Source organism: Colletotrichum navitas, assembly GCF_030913465.1.
Source record: "Colletotrichum navitas strain CBS 125086 chromosome Unknown LY79scaffold_2, whole genome shotgun sequence".
Taxonomy (NCBI): domain Eukaryota; kingdom Fungi; phylum Ascomycota; class Sordariomycetes; order Glomerellales; family Glomerellaceae; genus Colletotrichum; species Colletotrichum navitas.
The window spans coordinates 1,535,341-1,547,611 of NW_026850548.1; the positions used below are offsets into that span (position 1 = coordinate 1,535,341).

Here is a 12,271-nt window from a genome sequence, read left to right on the forward strand (position 1 = left end):
AGATGCGTTCACGCTGTCTGAATGCCGGACCTTTGGGAAGGGGTCCCTTGGATAATGAATGTGTACTCGGTGCTGGCTACTGCTTCCCAGTCGGATAGGATATGAAGAAGACGGTTACGAAGGCACGGAGACGATGGAAGGATGGTGCCGCTTAACCAGGCCGTTTTCTTGGCTTACAGAACGCAAGGGTTAAGCAAATGGTTTCACTCCTGCCAGAATGAAGAGACGGCTATCGAAATGCGGCCAAGGTAATGAGGACATTGGAAAACCCGGATGCGTCTAGCTGCATATACCAGTTAGAAAGTCGAGGGCTTAAGAGCAGCCAGGAGGGATCGCAGATGAAATCGATTACCCTGGGCAGTCTATACATGCGCACACTTACACGACACAACCAATGGATGTGATCGCTGCCTCCAAGTTAACACATCTCGAACAGCCCTTCGAGTGAAGCGCCTTGCCCGGCATACAGGGAGAGAGCTGAAGGCGACCAAAGCCGATGGAATGCTTGTGATAGCAACGTGATATTGTTCGAAATGCTTGTACTTGATCCATGCCGCTGTATGTTACTGCCATACCACCTATTTAACATATTAAATACACCATCTATCGGCATACGTAAGTACCTATGCAACACCTCCTCAGCACTGGCATCAGTCAGCCGCGGCGGCTTGCCCCACTCTTCTCGTGGTCCGGCCCGCGCTCTCCACGCTGCAAAACTGCCCCAGCTCCACCGCACCATCCCGGCTCATCACCGGCGCAGCAGCAGCAGCAGCCGACGCAAGGACACCGTCGCCGTGCCCGGACACTCGCGTGCCGTCCGAGTCGTCGCCCGCGTCCGCCCCGCCGTAGACCCCGCCGATTCCCTCCATCGTGAAGGGCGACGCCGTGGGCTCGTCGAGCGCGCCGAGCTCCTCGGGCGAGAACCACCGCGGCAGCAGCCAGGCGCGGACGGGGATGAGGAGCATGATGAAGACGGGGAAGCCGACGGCGGCGACGGTCTGGGTGATGGCGAAGGTGGCGCCGAACCCGACGAGCTCGACGGCGACGAAGGCCCAAATGGCGCGGCGGCGGATCCGCTTCAGCGGGTGGCCCGGCGGGGTCAGCGCCCCGTCGCGCAGGAGGAAGAGGATCTTGAGCGTGATGCCGTTGCCCTCGAGCGCCTGGACGCCCATGACGAAGAAGAGGCCGGCCAGTACGCCGTGGGGGATCAGATGCAGGACGGCGAGGAGGGGCCCCGTCATGGTGCCGAGCGTGAGGAGGCCCTGTGCCAGGTTCGAGACGCGCTGCTCGACGACGTGCGAGGCCTTGGTCGCATGGCTGCCCTTGAGCTCGCCCTTCTCGTCCGTCTCGGCGTGCGACGTCTTGACCGTCAGGGACTCGGTGTGGAACGGGGCCTGCGGGATGAGGCCGTTGGGGAAAGGGAGGCCCAGGATGCCGGCGACGCCGGTCGTCAGGCCGAGCAGGAAAATGTCCCAGTGGAACCCGGCCGGCTTCTTCAGCGGGAACTCGGTCCCCTGCGCGATCAGGGAGGAGACTGTGTGCGCTTGTGTCAGGATGATGTCCTCGTGTGTATTCACAGCGGGGGCTTACCATTGTGGTCGAACCAGAAGAGGATGGTCAGCAGAATGGCGAATGGAATGGCCAGGAAGACGTCTCCGACGTCGATATCCCAAAAGTGAACAAGCCAGCTCCTGTCGGTCGTCGGCATGAAGGCGATGCCGGTCGGAAGCACCTCCAGATGGACGGGCTCCATCCTGCCAATGTGGACGAAGCCGGTGAAGAAGATGAGGGTCAGGGGCGTGCCGTAGTCCTTGAGGAAGACGCGCACGTGGTAATGGAACAGGCCGCTGCCGCTGAGCCCGGCGCAGGCGTAGGCGACCATGAAGACGAGCAGCGAGGCGACGATGGAGAGGTAGAAGGGTTCGGCGTCGCCCAGCCTTTCGAGCACCTGGATGCCCTTTTGGAGGTAGATGAAGGCGACGTAGAAGCCAAAGATGTCGCAGGGGAACCGCGTCACGTAGCGTAGCCAGTTGCACGAGTTGGTTACGGCCAGAATCCAGTGGAATACCAGGGACCACCTAGGGTGTCCGTGTCAGCAGACGCTTCGTCAAGGGGGGGTTTAAGGGGGCTGGCACATACAGCCCGATCCAGCACATGAAAGCGAGGTAGTTGATGCCGGTCGGCTTGACAATGTCGTACACGGTGTAGTTGAAGACGGTGATGGGGCCGGTGACGCCGACAATGACCAGGGGCTGACACGCCAGCAGGGAGAAGACCACGGCGCCGAGGACAGAGGCCAGCAGGACCTCGTTGACGCCGTACGTCGAGCCGGTGCTCGTGAACATGTCGAGAGAAAAGGCCAACGCCGGTAGAATGCTGGGAGACGGACACGTTAGCCGACGGCCTTTGCTTGAGGTAGCTTGTATAGGGGCAGCAAGCGGCGACGAAGGAACCCGAAAAGGGGGCATTCAACAGACGGACAGGTTGAGGGCCGGCATCATAGACGACAGTTGCCCCAGAGCATGGAACGGAAGACGACAAGGCTTACGTACTTTGCAAAATACATGTAGACCGTAGCTGGCACCACACGATAGTCCCAGGCGTCGACCCAGTCACTGACGTAAAAGGGGGCCCGGCGGCGTACGTCGTTGACCATACCGCGGAACAGCTTCACCTTCCACCAGCCGGCGCCGCGGGAACGGGCGTTGCGGGCGAAGCCGGTGCCGCTGGCGTCGGCCCGGGTGGCGTCAAGGCTGCCGGGTGAAGGGCGGCGCGTCGGCAGGACTGACTTGTCATCGGGGTCGGGAGCCATGGTCGTCGTCGGGCCGGAAGACGGGGTCGTTCAGACCGGAGGGGAAGGGATATTGGTATCCGGACCGTCGCCCTCCTGTTTGGGCGTTACTTCGGCAAGGGCAACAAGACCGAAAGTATCGCGGACGCTTCCGCAGTGCGACGAGAATGAAGGCGCAACGACTAAAAGCTGCAAAAACAACTGGGGGAAGAAACAACTTAACCGATGCGCGAGTAGAGAACAATGTGCGATCATGTCGGCAAAAAAAAAAAAAAAGCCCAAGAGTCCGACTATCGAGAACAAATCGGTGGCCGGCTGCAAATTGACAACGCTGCGAAAATGAACTCCTCCCCTTCCCCAAGTGGCGGGCTGCGACAGTATTTAAAAGTTGTAGTTCGAGGTTCCTCCCAATGACGGAGGGAAATGCGCTAGGTAGGTAGTCCCGGTTCGGAAGAGTTGACTTGGGGGCCGGGGGTGGAAGGAGGGAGGAGTGGGGTGGGAAAATGGCAGGGGAAGGCGAAGCTTGACGGGGAATTCTTCGATGCAAATGCCCAATCGAGATTGGCTCGAAGGGACGACAAGTCAAGATAAGGCCCCCGCCTGGCTGGACCTTCTTTGTTCTCTCCACCACGGATGGTGTTTAATCTTGAGACTTGTAAACCGCGATACACGGGAGGTTTTCCGGCTTGAATAGTCGCGTCATGCGCGGCACGAGGGAAACGCACAGTCGACGGGAAGTTTTCTCCCCCCAAAGCCATCCCGTCGTCGCCCGCCTCTCACTCCGCAACCGTGACTTCATTGAGTCAGCAGCCGCCCGCCGATGCTGGGAGCCGCCACGTGCAGTAAGTTGCCTCCAACGAAATTGGGAGAGAATCTCCTAGCTACGTAATAGCTACGCAGCCACCACTCACTCATCCGCTTTCCCCCCCGGCCCAGCCCCCGCTCTTTGAGCGCTGAGTAACCCGGACGGAACCAGTGGCTGCGCCGCGCAAGAATTCTGCTTGGGCAGAGAGAAGAGGAAGCCTTCGAGTCACGCGGCTCTTTTTTTTTTTTTTTTTTGTATGCCAAAAGTCGACAAGGTCGTATCATGTCTCAACCCCCCCCGATCCGGGTTCCATAGAGAAAGAACATTCTCACGCGACGCCGGGAGATCTAGTCTCATCAAGTCTGTCGTTCGATGGCGTCCTCGGGCTGCAACGGACTCACAGGCTTCGTTCACATGGACGGATGATACGCACATACCGCTGGTCATTAAGGTGTAAGACGGCCGACGTGTTGGCCGGGGGGAATACGTTGGGGTGTCGGTGAATCATCGGGCGAGATGAAGAAATTTGGGAAAAGGAGACTCTCCAGGCTCTTAGGTCCTTGATGTCTCAGACTATTTGCAGATGATGTGCCATACAAGCGATCGAGAACGCTTACCACCAATGACTGGTGCTCCTCTCAACCACGCCAAGTCACACAATAAGCGATCATCACAGCACGTAGACACACAGCCACCATCGCAGCAACCGCGGTTTGCCCCGGTCAATTTTTTTGATCCCCCTTCTGCAAAGGGCATTCGGTATATTTTCTCTCTCTCTCTCTCACTCTCTCTCTCTCTCTCTCTCTCTCTCTCTCTCTCTCTCTCTCTCTCTCTCTCTCTCTCTCTCTGTCCCTTCCTTCTCGCTCTCACTTCTTCCATGGCGAGAGAGACACCCAAACATAAAGAGAGATGTATCTACAGTTCCTACAAGTACATAATTCAAGCCAAAACCTCCCCAGTCTACTCCGGCCCGCGCCGATGGTGAGGATGCCTCTTCTAGTCAAACACAACCGCCATGGGGGGAGGGGAAAAAGCAGAGTTGAGAGAGCCTTTGTTATTGTTTTTGAGGGGGAATAGGATATTGGGGGAGGGGAAAGGGGGCCGGGAAAACAAAAGTTACAACTGGCCGGCGCTGCGGTATGAGTCTTGTTGTTTTTTGTGTGGGAATGCCGGTCCTCCTGTGCGATTAACCTCATTCAGCAGGGGGTGGTAGGGAGGGGAGGAAGCCAGAGTGTAAATCAAACGTTCCCTTTCAACATCTTCGAAACCGTAAGCCGTCCGTAGGCTCCTCGTCCATCGTCTCATCTCCTCGGCGCGTCATCGAGGCTCTTGAACGTTGGCGCCGGGGGGGCGGGGGGCTGCTCGGGGGGGTTGTCGAGCTCCTCGGCGGGGAACGGCGGCGGCGCGCTCTTCTGTCCTTGGCCGCCAAAGTACTTCTCAAACTCCTGGTTGTCGCCGAACGGCCTGGGCCCCAGCAGGCGGACCAGGTCGTCGCGCGTCAGCATCTCCTTCTTCAGCAGCTCCTCGGCCACGAGGCCGACCTCGGCCTTCTTCTCCGTCAGCAGGTCTTTGCACTGCTTGTACGCCTCGTCCACGATCCTGTGCACCTCGGCGTCGATGGCCTGCGCCGTCGCCTCGGCGAACGGTTTCTGCAGCGTGTTGGGGTCGTCGTCAAAGTGCAGCGGGCCGACCTTCTCCGACATGCCCCACTGGGTGACCATCTTGCGGGCCATCATGGTGACCTTGCGGAAGTCGTCACTGGCGCCCGTCGTGACGGTCGGGAAGTGCAGCTCCTCCGAGATGCGCCCGCCCAGCGTCATGGCCATGCGGTCCATCAGCTGCTGGACCGTCATGAGGTAGGCGTCTCCCTGGGGCAGGTATTGGGCGTAGCCCAATGCACCTTGTCCGCGGGGGATGATGGACACCTTGAGGAGCGGGTCGGCGTATTTGAGGTACCAGCCGCAGATGGCGTGGCCGGCCTCGTGGTAGGCCACCGTCTTCTTCTCCTCGGGGTTAAGGACGAGGGACTTGCGCTCGAGACCTCCGATGACACGCTCAATGGCCTGCTCAAAGTGGATCATCTCCACCGTTTCGGCGTTGGCACGGGCGGCTGCGATGAGGTTAGCACGGTCTCCGATAGCGCGAGTGTTCAGCGGGAAAGCTTACCAACCAGAGCAGCCTCGTTGACGGCGTTGGCGATGTCGGCACCAGAGAAGCCAGGGGTCAGTGTGGCCAGGCGGCCGGTGAGGTGGTCCATGTCCTCCTTGGTGACGATCTTGGCCAGGTGCACCTTGAAGATGTCCTGGCGACCCTTCATGGTCGGACGGTCGATGAAGATGTGCCTGTCAAAACGGCCGGGACGCATCAGGGCCTTGTCGAGGATGTCGGCTCGGTTGGTGCCCGCGAGCACAACCACCTGCTCCTGGGTGTTGAAACCATCCATCTCCGTGAGGATCTGGTTCAGGGTGGCCTCGCGCTCGTCGTTGCCGCCCATGCGGTTGCCCTCCTGTCTCGACCGGCCGATGGCGTCGATCTCGTCAATGAAGATGATGCAAGGCGCGTTCTTCCGCGCCGTCGCGAACAGGTCGCGGACTCTAGAGGGACCGACACCGACGAACATCTCGACGAACTCGGAGCCGCTCACGCTGAAGAAGGGCACGCCGGACTCGCCGGCCGTGGCCTTGGCGAGCAGCGTCTTACCAGTTCCGGGAGGGCCAGCCAGGATAGCACCGCGGGGGATCTTGGCACCCAACCTCTCGAAGCGCTCCGGGGTCTTGAGGAAGCTGACAAACTCCATAATCTCCGTCTTGGCCTCGTCCATGCCGGCGACGTCGCTGAACTTGACCTTGATCGCCGTCTCGTGGTTGAACCTCTTGGCCTTGCTCTTGCCGAAGCCGAACATCTGGTTGCCTCCGCGGCCACCCATCTGCTTCGTGGTGTAGTATAGAAGACCGACCAGGAGGAGAGTGGGACCAAAGGCGTAGACCAGGGGCATGATGCCGCCTTCGCTGGCGTAGCTGACAGGAATGCGCTCTGCGGGCGGGATGCCGAGCTCGTTCTGGGCGTCCTCGAGCTGCTTCTCGAACATCTCGACCGAACCGATTGAGAAGTAGTACTGGACGTTGGGGTTGATGCCCTCGTTTCCGCCGTAAACCGACTGCACCCCCTCACGGTTCAGCTCGACGCGGACGCGGCCGGGATTCTTGATGACCACGAGCTTGTTGACCAGGCCCTTGTCCAAGAAGTTCCTCCGTAGCTCCTGCCATGTGATCTCCTTCTCATTGCCGAAGATGATCGACTCGAATAACGGCAGGATGACGACCCAGACGATGGCGGCCATTACCAGGTCGCCGGTGCTGAATATGCCAAAGAGCCATTTCTTGCCACCGGGCCCGCCGGCCCCGCCTTCGCCGCTCTCCTGATTGCTGCGTCCCTCCTGCTGCTCCTTGCCCTGCTGCTCCTTGCCTTGCTGCTCCTCCTTGGCGCCGTCCTGCTTCCCCTTGCCCTGGTGCTCGTGCATCAGCACCGTCGAATCGTAATCGGAGGCCCTCTTTGCGACCTGCGCCACGACGCGGATGCTCTTGGTGACGTCGGCGACCGTCATCTTCAGCTTGCGCTCCTTGAGCGACGCCAGGAGGTCCCGCAGGTCCTTAGGGGCCCCGAGCAGCTTGATCTGCTCCACGCTCTTGACGAAGAGCTCCTGCTGGAACTTGGGCAGCTTGTCGTTCTGGGCCATCTTGAGCAACATCCCGAGCTCCTCCTCGGTGAGGTACACCCATCCCTCGGGCAGCGGCCAGTCCTTCCGTATTTGTTCCTCCTTTGACAGCTGGGGTTTGGCCGGGCCCTGCTCCCCCTTGGGCTTCTTCTCGTTGGGATTTTTTTCATTCTTCTTCGGGGGTTCGGGACCTTTGGTCGAGTAGAACTGCGATCGATAGCAAGCTAGCGGAGCTTGCGTGCCGGCTCGTGCTATTCTAGACGGCTGGAATCGCATTCGTGTGATGGGCTGCTGCGCGAGCCTGACGGCCCGCGAGAGCTGCGCCGATTGGCGTAGGAACCTCGCCATTGTGTGTGTTGTGTGCGTCGTGGGGTGACGAGGCGGGACGACCGGAGCCGAGTAGGAGTAGTGTTCACCGCGTGTGGCGATGTGCTATCTCATTGATGCGCCCTGCCGGTTGTTTGAACGGTGGTCGGGAAACGGTTGGGGGGGGGGGGATAGTCAATGGGGTTCCGGTAGCGATGAAGAGCACCGGCCGTGGTGAGTTTGCAGCGGTTGGTGGTGGGAATGTTCGTACAGAGACTGTGGTTGGTAATGGGACCAGGCTTTCCCGGGGACGATGGCAAAAGCTCCCATAGTGATGAGTTCATGTCGGGCCCTATGGCCGCCGGCCGAGATTTTAGCGGGCGCACGTGACCGCCAAACTCTGCCAGAGAGTCCATGACAGGTAAGGCATGGAACTCCACCCACTCCTTACGGTCTTACCGCTCTGCGCCCCCAAATGCTCCGTAAACTCCGAATGAATGACACTTGTATTTCACGAATCGACCTAGAGTCTGGGGTGTATCCACCTGTGTTCCATCGTGCTTTAGGCTGCTGTCTGTCTTACGTACGCCCTCACCACGGCGAGCTTGGTGGGATCTGCTCTCAGCTGAGAAACTCATCCGACCGACTCCAAATGTTCATCCTCTTTTGCAGTTATATCGGCTCCTCACTTTGCGTCATAAAAAGCGGTACTTAGTAAAGGACCCCACCCAGTCACCCAATGTTTATTTTAATCTGTTGTACACGTATTCCCACCACTCTATGGCAAGCAGTACCTGACATCGCGCGCCGATCCGTCTGTCTCTGGGCTCTAGGGCCGTTATACCAGCTTCCCGCCTCAAGCAGGCCAATTACTCATACATGCGTGAAAAATGTCGTGATTTCGTCTCATATGCACATTATATAGCCTTGACCCTGTCCAATAAATGCATCGCGACATCCGACACCGAATCTGTCCAGCATCTCGCGCCTCACACTCGTAGATACAGTCGTGCCTCAACCAACGTTGCCGTTCTCCACAGTCGGGTACGCGCCACCACTCATCTCGGCCCAGTCCCAGTCTAGCGTCATGGGAAGCGAGAACAAGTCTTGAGGCAAAAGGGGTTGCTGGAACGGTGCACCCATGTGCACTTGCGGTGAACGCGGGTTGTTGGATCCTGTGATACCTTGCATTTCTGCGAAGTTGCCAAAGCCAACCTGGTCGGGAATGTTGAACTCCTGCGGCCACCCGGCTGATGGCAGAGCGGGTGATGGTTCCCGCATCGACGTTGTCTGCATGGGGCTGAAGGCGTGCCTCCGACGGTTGACGTCGCCGTTGAAATCCGGTGACAACTGGCCATTTGTCACCGAAGGCGTGCTCGCCACGTGCATGTTGTGAGGTTTTGGCGTTGTAACGGCAGTCGGTCGAGGGGTGTGAGTCGTCGCGGCTGGGCTTGTTGTCTTCGTACCGGCGTCACTCTTTCGTTTCCTGCGCGAGGACTGCTCCCTCTCCGCCTTCTCGATGACGAGCTTGGCTATCCTCTCGAATTCTGAACAAACACCCAGCATGCGATGAACACCACCCGTTTCGGCTTCCTGCCCCAGCATTGACAAGTAGTTGACGACCAAATTCATCAACCTCGTGTCGGATTTTGCCCTAGGGTCCAGGGGGTTTTGTAGGATGTTTCCGAAGAGCGTCATCAACGCCGACACCGGAAAGTATAAGATCAACCTGTCGAGTAAAGTTAGCCTCGGCCTCTCTCAGTGAGCAAGGGGGAGTGATGCACGTACCACACACTCGGAGAGTCCCCTTGCGGCATGTACTTCAGAAGCGAAATCGATGCTCTGGCGGCGGCCGTACAAAGAGCCGCAGAGGAGAACACACGCGGGTTCAGGGGCTTGGCGTTAAGCCCCTGGATGGCATAGTTGGACAGTCGACTCGTCCAGTAGCCGTGGTGGACCGACATGCGGTGGATCGTCGTCAGACAGTTGTAGTAGGTCAGGTGAAGCATGACCACGTGCAAGATGAGGGGCGTGTGCGACGCCTTGATCTCGTGCTCCGGCCTGAAGTCAATCGGAATCCTATCCTTCCATTCCTCGAGCTCCTGGTCCAGCTCTCCGATGGTGTTCAGGAGCTCCCCGTTCGACTGCTTAGTGGCCTTTGTCGAGTAGAGTCGGGAGTATACCTTGCTCTCGATCGTCGCAAATTCGCACATGACCCTAAACAGGTTCATCTTGCCCTTGCCGTCAGCCAGCGGGATGTTGCCAATATTATCTTCGGGGTCGGCGTCGGGCAGTTCCACGCTCAGGTCGTCGTCGTCCTGCGCCGGCGGCCTACCCGCCCGAAGACACAGGTCCTTGTCCAGCATGTACGCGATCCAGAAAACCCGCTTTCGCTGCTCGATTTCGATGGGGTTGAGGTTGAAACCAGTTCCTCGCTTGTGTAAGCCGATGGTGTGGGCGAGCCGGATGGCCGTGGCGACGAGCAGGACGGTGGGCTGGGGGTTGGGGGTTCCCTGCATGAAGAGCGCCATCCCGAGCAAGGCTTGCACGCTTAGCAAGTCAGTGTTGCGCATCGTGAGCTCGGCAAAGGTTCCCAGGGCGTTCTTGATGTATCCCCAAGCCTTGTCGTCCTCCTCTTGCGGCACGAGGTTGCTCATGACGCGCAGGCGGTGGGCAATGGCCAAGGCACAGTTCAAACTCGCCCACCATCCAGTGCCCTCATAAGGGTCGTCCGAGTATTGCCGCTCGACCAGATGCATGAAGGTCGGTTGATGGAACAAGGGGAACATGCAGTTGAAGTTCTCGAAGAAATCCTTGAGCAGAGATAGCGCCTCGACCTTGGGAGGCAGAGGTCTGAAGATGGGCCGGCGGAAGAGATCACTGAAGACCTCGGGCTTCCAAGCAGTCCACTTGTGATCGTCAAGCGAGACATCTGAAATCATCTGCTGGAAAGAGTTGTCGCCTGTCTTCTCGTTCACCCACTCGATTCCCTTGGGAGAAAAGATGGAAAACCCAGAGGAGGAGCCGATGTAGCGAGTCTCGCCACTCTGGTTTGTGACCAGAGAGCACATGAGCTCGGATAGTGCCTCGACCTCCTCCTCGTTGCCCTTCTCTTCGGACACCGTGGCCATGTGCTTGTCGCCGTCCTTGGCTTCTTTGTGGGAATCCTTGGTTGATTCGGGCGATTCTGCGCCACTATGCGGCGTTGCCATGCGGTCGTTTTGCCCTGACGTTGTCTGCGACGGTGAGGTCGGGTTAGAAAAAGCCTGAGAGGCCTGTCTCGACTGCTGTTGCTTCTCCGCTAAGCGCTTCTCTAGGGTACCGAGATCCGTGTCACCATCGTCGTCTTCACTGAGGAGACCTGCACGACGGGTCAGCAAACGTAGCGGGGATGTTACACAGGCCGGAAGTACAAACCTGAGAGCCTCAGGAGATTTTCCATGCGCCCGAGTCGGTTCTCGAGTCCTTCAATATATTTGGCGCTGGCAGTCTGTTAGTCGGATGACGCAGAAACGGCCGGAGCATTTGCAAATCTGGCGTACCCTTTAGGTGGGTTGCGCTTCTTTTCTACCTGAGTGAAGACACAGTCCGTCTTGTAGTTTATGCAGTGGCTGCAGGCGGGCAGCTTCCCGTCGCACTTGATCTTCTTCTTCCTACACATGTCGCAAGCCTGCGCGTAAGAGGTGTAAGCATTTTACTCTTTTCGCCGGGAGCCGCCCAGAGAGGCCAGGGAACGTCTATGTGGCCACTTACCCTCGCGATTCTTCTCCTCTTTGCCTCGTTGGCATCGTCAAGGAGCGTTGAGGGGTCCCCGAACATGTGGGCGGCGAGATCGGGGGGCATGTGCTGAACAGGCATGCCGTCGGGGGTATAGGCTCCAAAGATCTGCGGCGGCTGGTTCATCATGGGGGGCGGGCCCGCCATGTGAGGCATCTGAAAGCCCATATGATCCATTTTGGACAGATTGGTCCGGTGCTGACCGAGAATCGATCTCGTGGGACCGAGGCAGGCGGTGGTTTGGCCGGTGGGAACACACTACAAGGCGAGGAAAGACCGAAGCGCACGGACAAGGGGTTTTTGCGTCGCAGGAGGGTTCGGTCGTGAGAGCGGCGATAGAGCGTTGGGCTTGGTCAGAGACCGGGAAAAGATTGGAAGCGGAAAGGCCGGCGATGGTTGCAAAACAGATGAAAAAAGAGGGACCTAAAACAAGTCGATCTGTCACTGTATTTGCAAGCAGAGCGAGCTGGTAGTGAGTGCAAGACAGCTAGCGTGGCGGCGGCGGGATGGCTGCTGTCATTCGCTCGGTAAAGGCGGTGGCTTGTGGTGCCTTCTTAACGCCGCGTGTGGATGTATATCCGTAAGCTAGTGCGGCAAACGAGGAATACGCGAGAGCCCGAAGCTCTTCGTTTTGGGATCTGGTCTAGACTCTTTCTGGTGGAGCTACCTCGTCTAATCTGGTGCCGTAGGTAGCTAGGCAGAATGACAGAGTGTGTGCGAGGGAGAGAAAGGTCGGCTCCGGACAATCTTATCGTGGTTGACTTTCCAACTGCCGACGTGGGGTTGAGCCGCGTTGGTACGAGTGAGGTGATGCAGGTAGGCGGAGAGAGACGTATTCCAACCTGGAGATGATGAAAAAGCGAAGGGGAGGGGGGAG

At 58.5% G+C, this 12,271-nt stretch overlaps 3 protein-coding genes across 3 annotated transcripts; all 3 read right to left on the minus strand.

Annotated features, from left to right (window-relative positions):
- Window positions 1-650: 650 nt before the first annotated feature.
- On the minus strand, window positions 651-2,812 carry LY79DRAFT_575421 (HCO3 transporter family-domain-containing protein; the record flags this gene model as incomplete). The annotated part of the gene is made up of 4 exons (XM_060559707.1): window positions 651-1,534; window positions 1,591-2,078; window positions 2,140-2,376; window positions 2,553-2,812. 4 exons carry the CDS (start codon window positions 2,810-2,812, stop codon window positions 651-653), a joined length of 1,869 nt encoding a protein of 622 aa, XP_060420395.1.
- A 2,085-nt stretch (window positions 2,813-4,897) lies between these two features.
- LY79DRAFT_504925 (ATP-dependent metallopeptidase HflB) lies at window positions 4,898-7,659 on the minus strand (the record flags this gene model as incomplete). Its single annotated transcript, XM_060553558.1, has 2 exons — window positions 4,898-5,706; window positions 5,763-7,659. 2 exons carry the CDS (start codon window positions 7,657-7,659, stop codon window positions 4,898-4,900), a joined length of 2,706 nt encoding a protein of 901 aa, XP_060420396.1.
- Window positions 7,660-8,631: 972 nt separating this feature from the next.
- On the minus strand, window positions 8,632-11,571 carry LY79DRAFT_504885 (fungal-specific transcription factor domain-containing protein; the record flags this gene model as incomplete). Its single annotated transcript, XM_060553555.1, has 5 exons — window positions 8,632-9,346; window positions 9,406-10,978; window positions 11,035-11,099; window positions 11,160-11,287; window positions 11,371-11,571. The coding sequence occupies 5 exons, from the start codon at window positions 11,569-11,571 to the stop codon at window positions 8,632-8,634; spliced, it is 2,682 nt and encodes an 893-aa protein (XP_060420397.1).
- Between the last annotated feature and the right edge of the window lie 700 nt (window positions 11,572-12,271).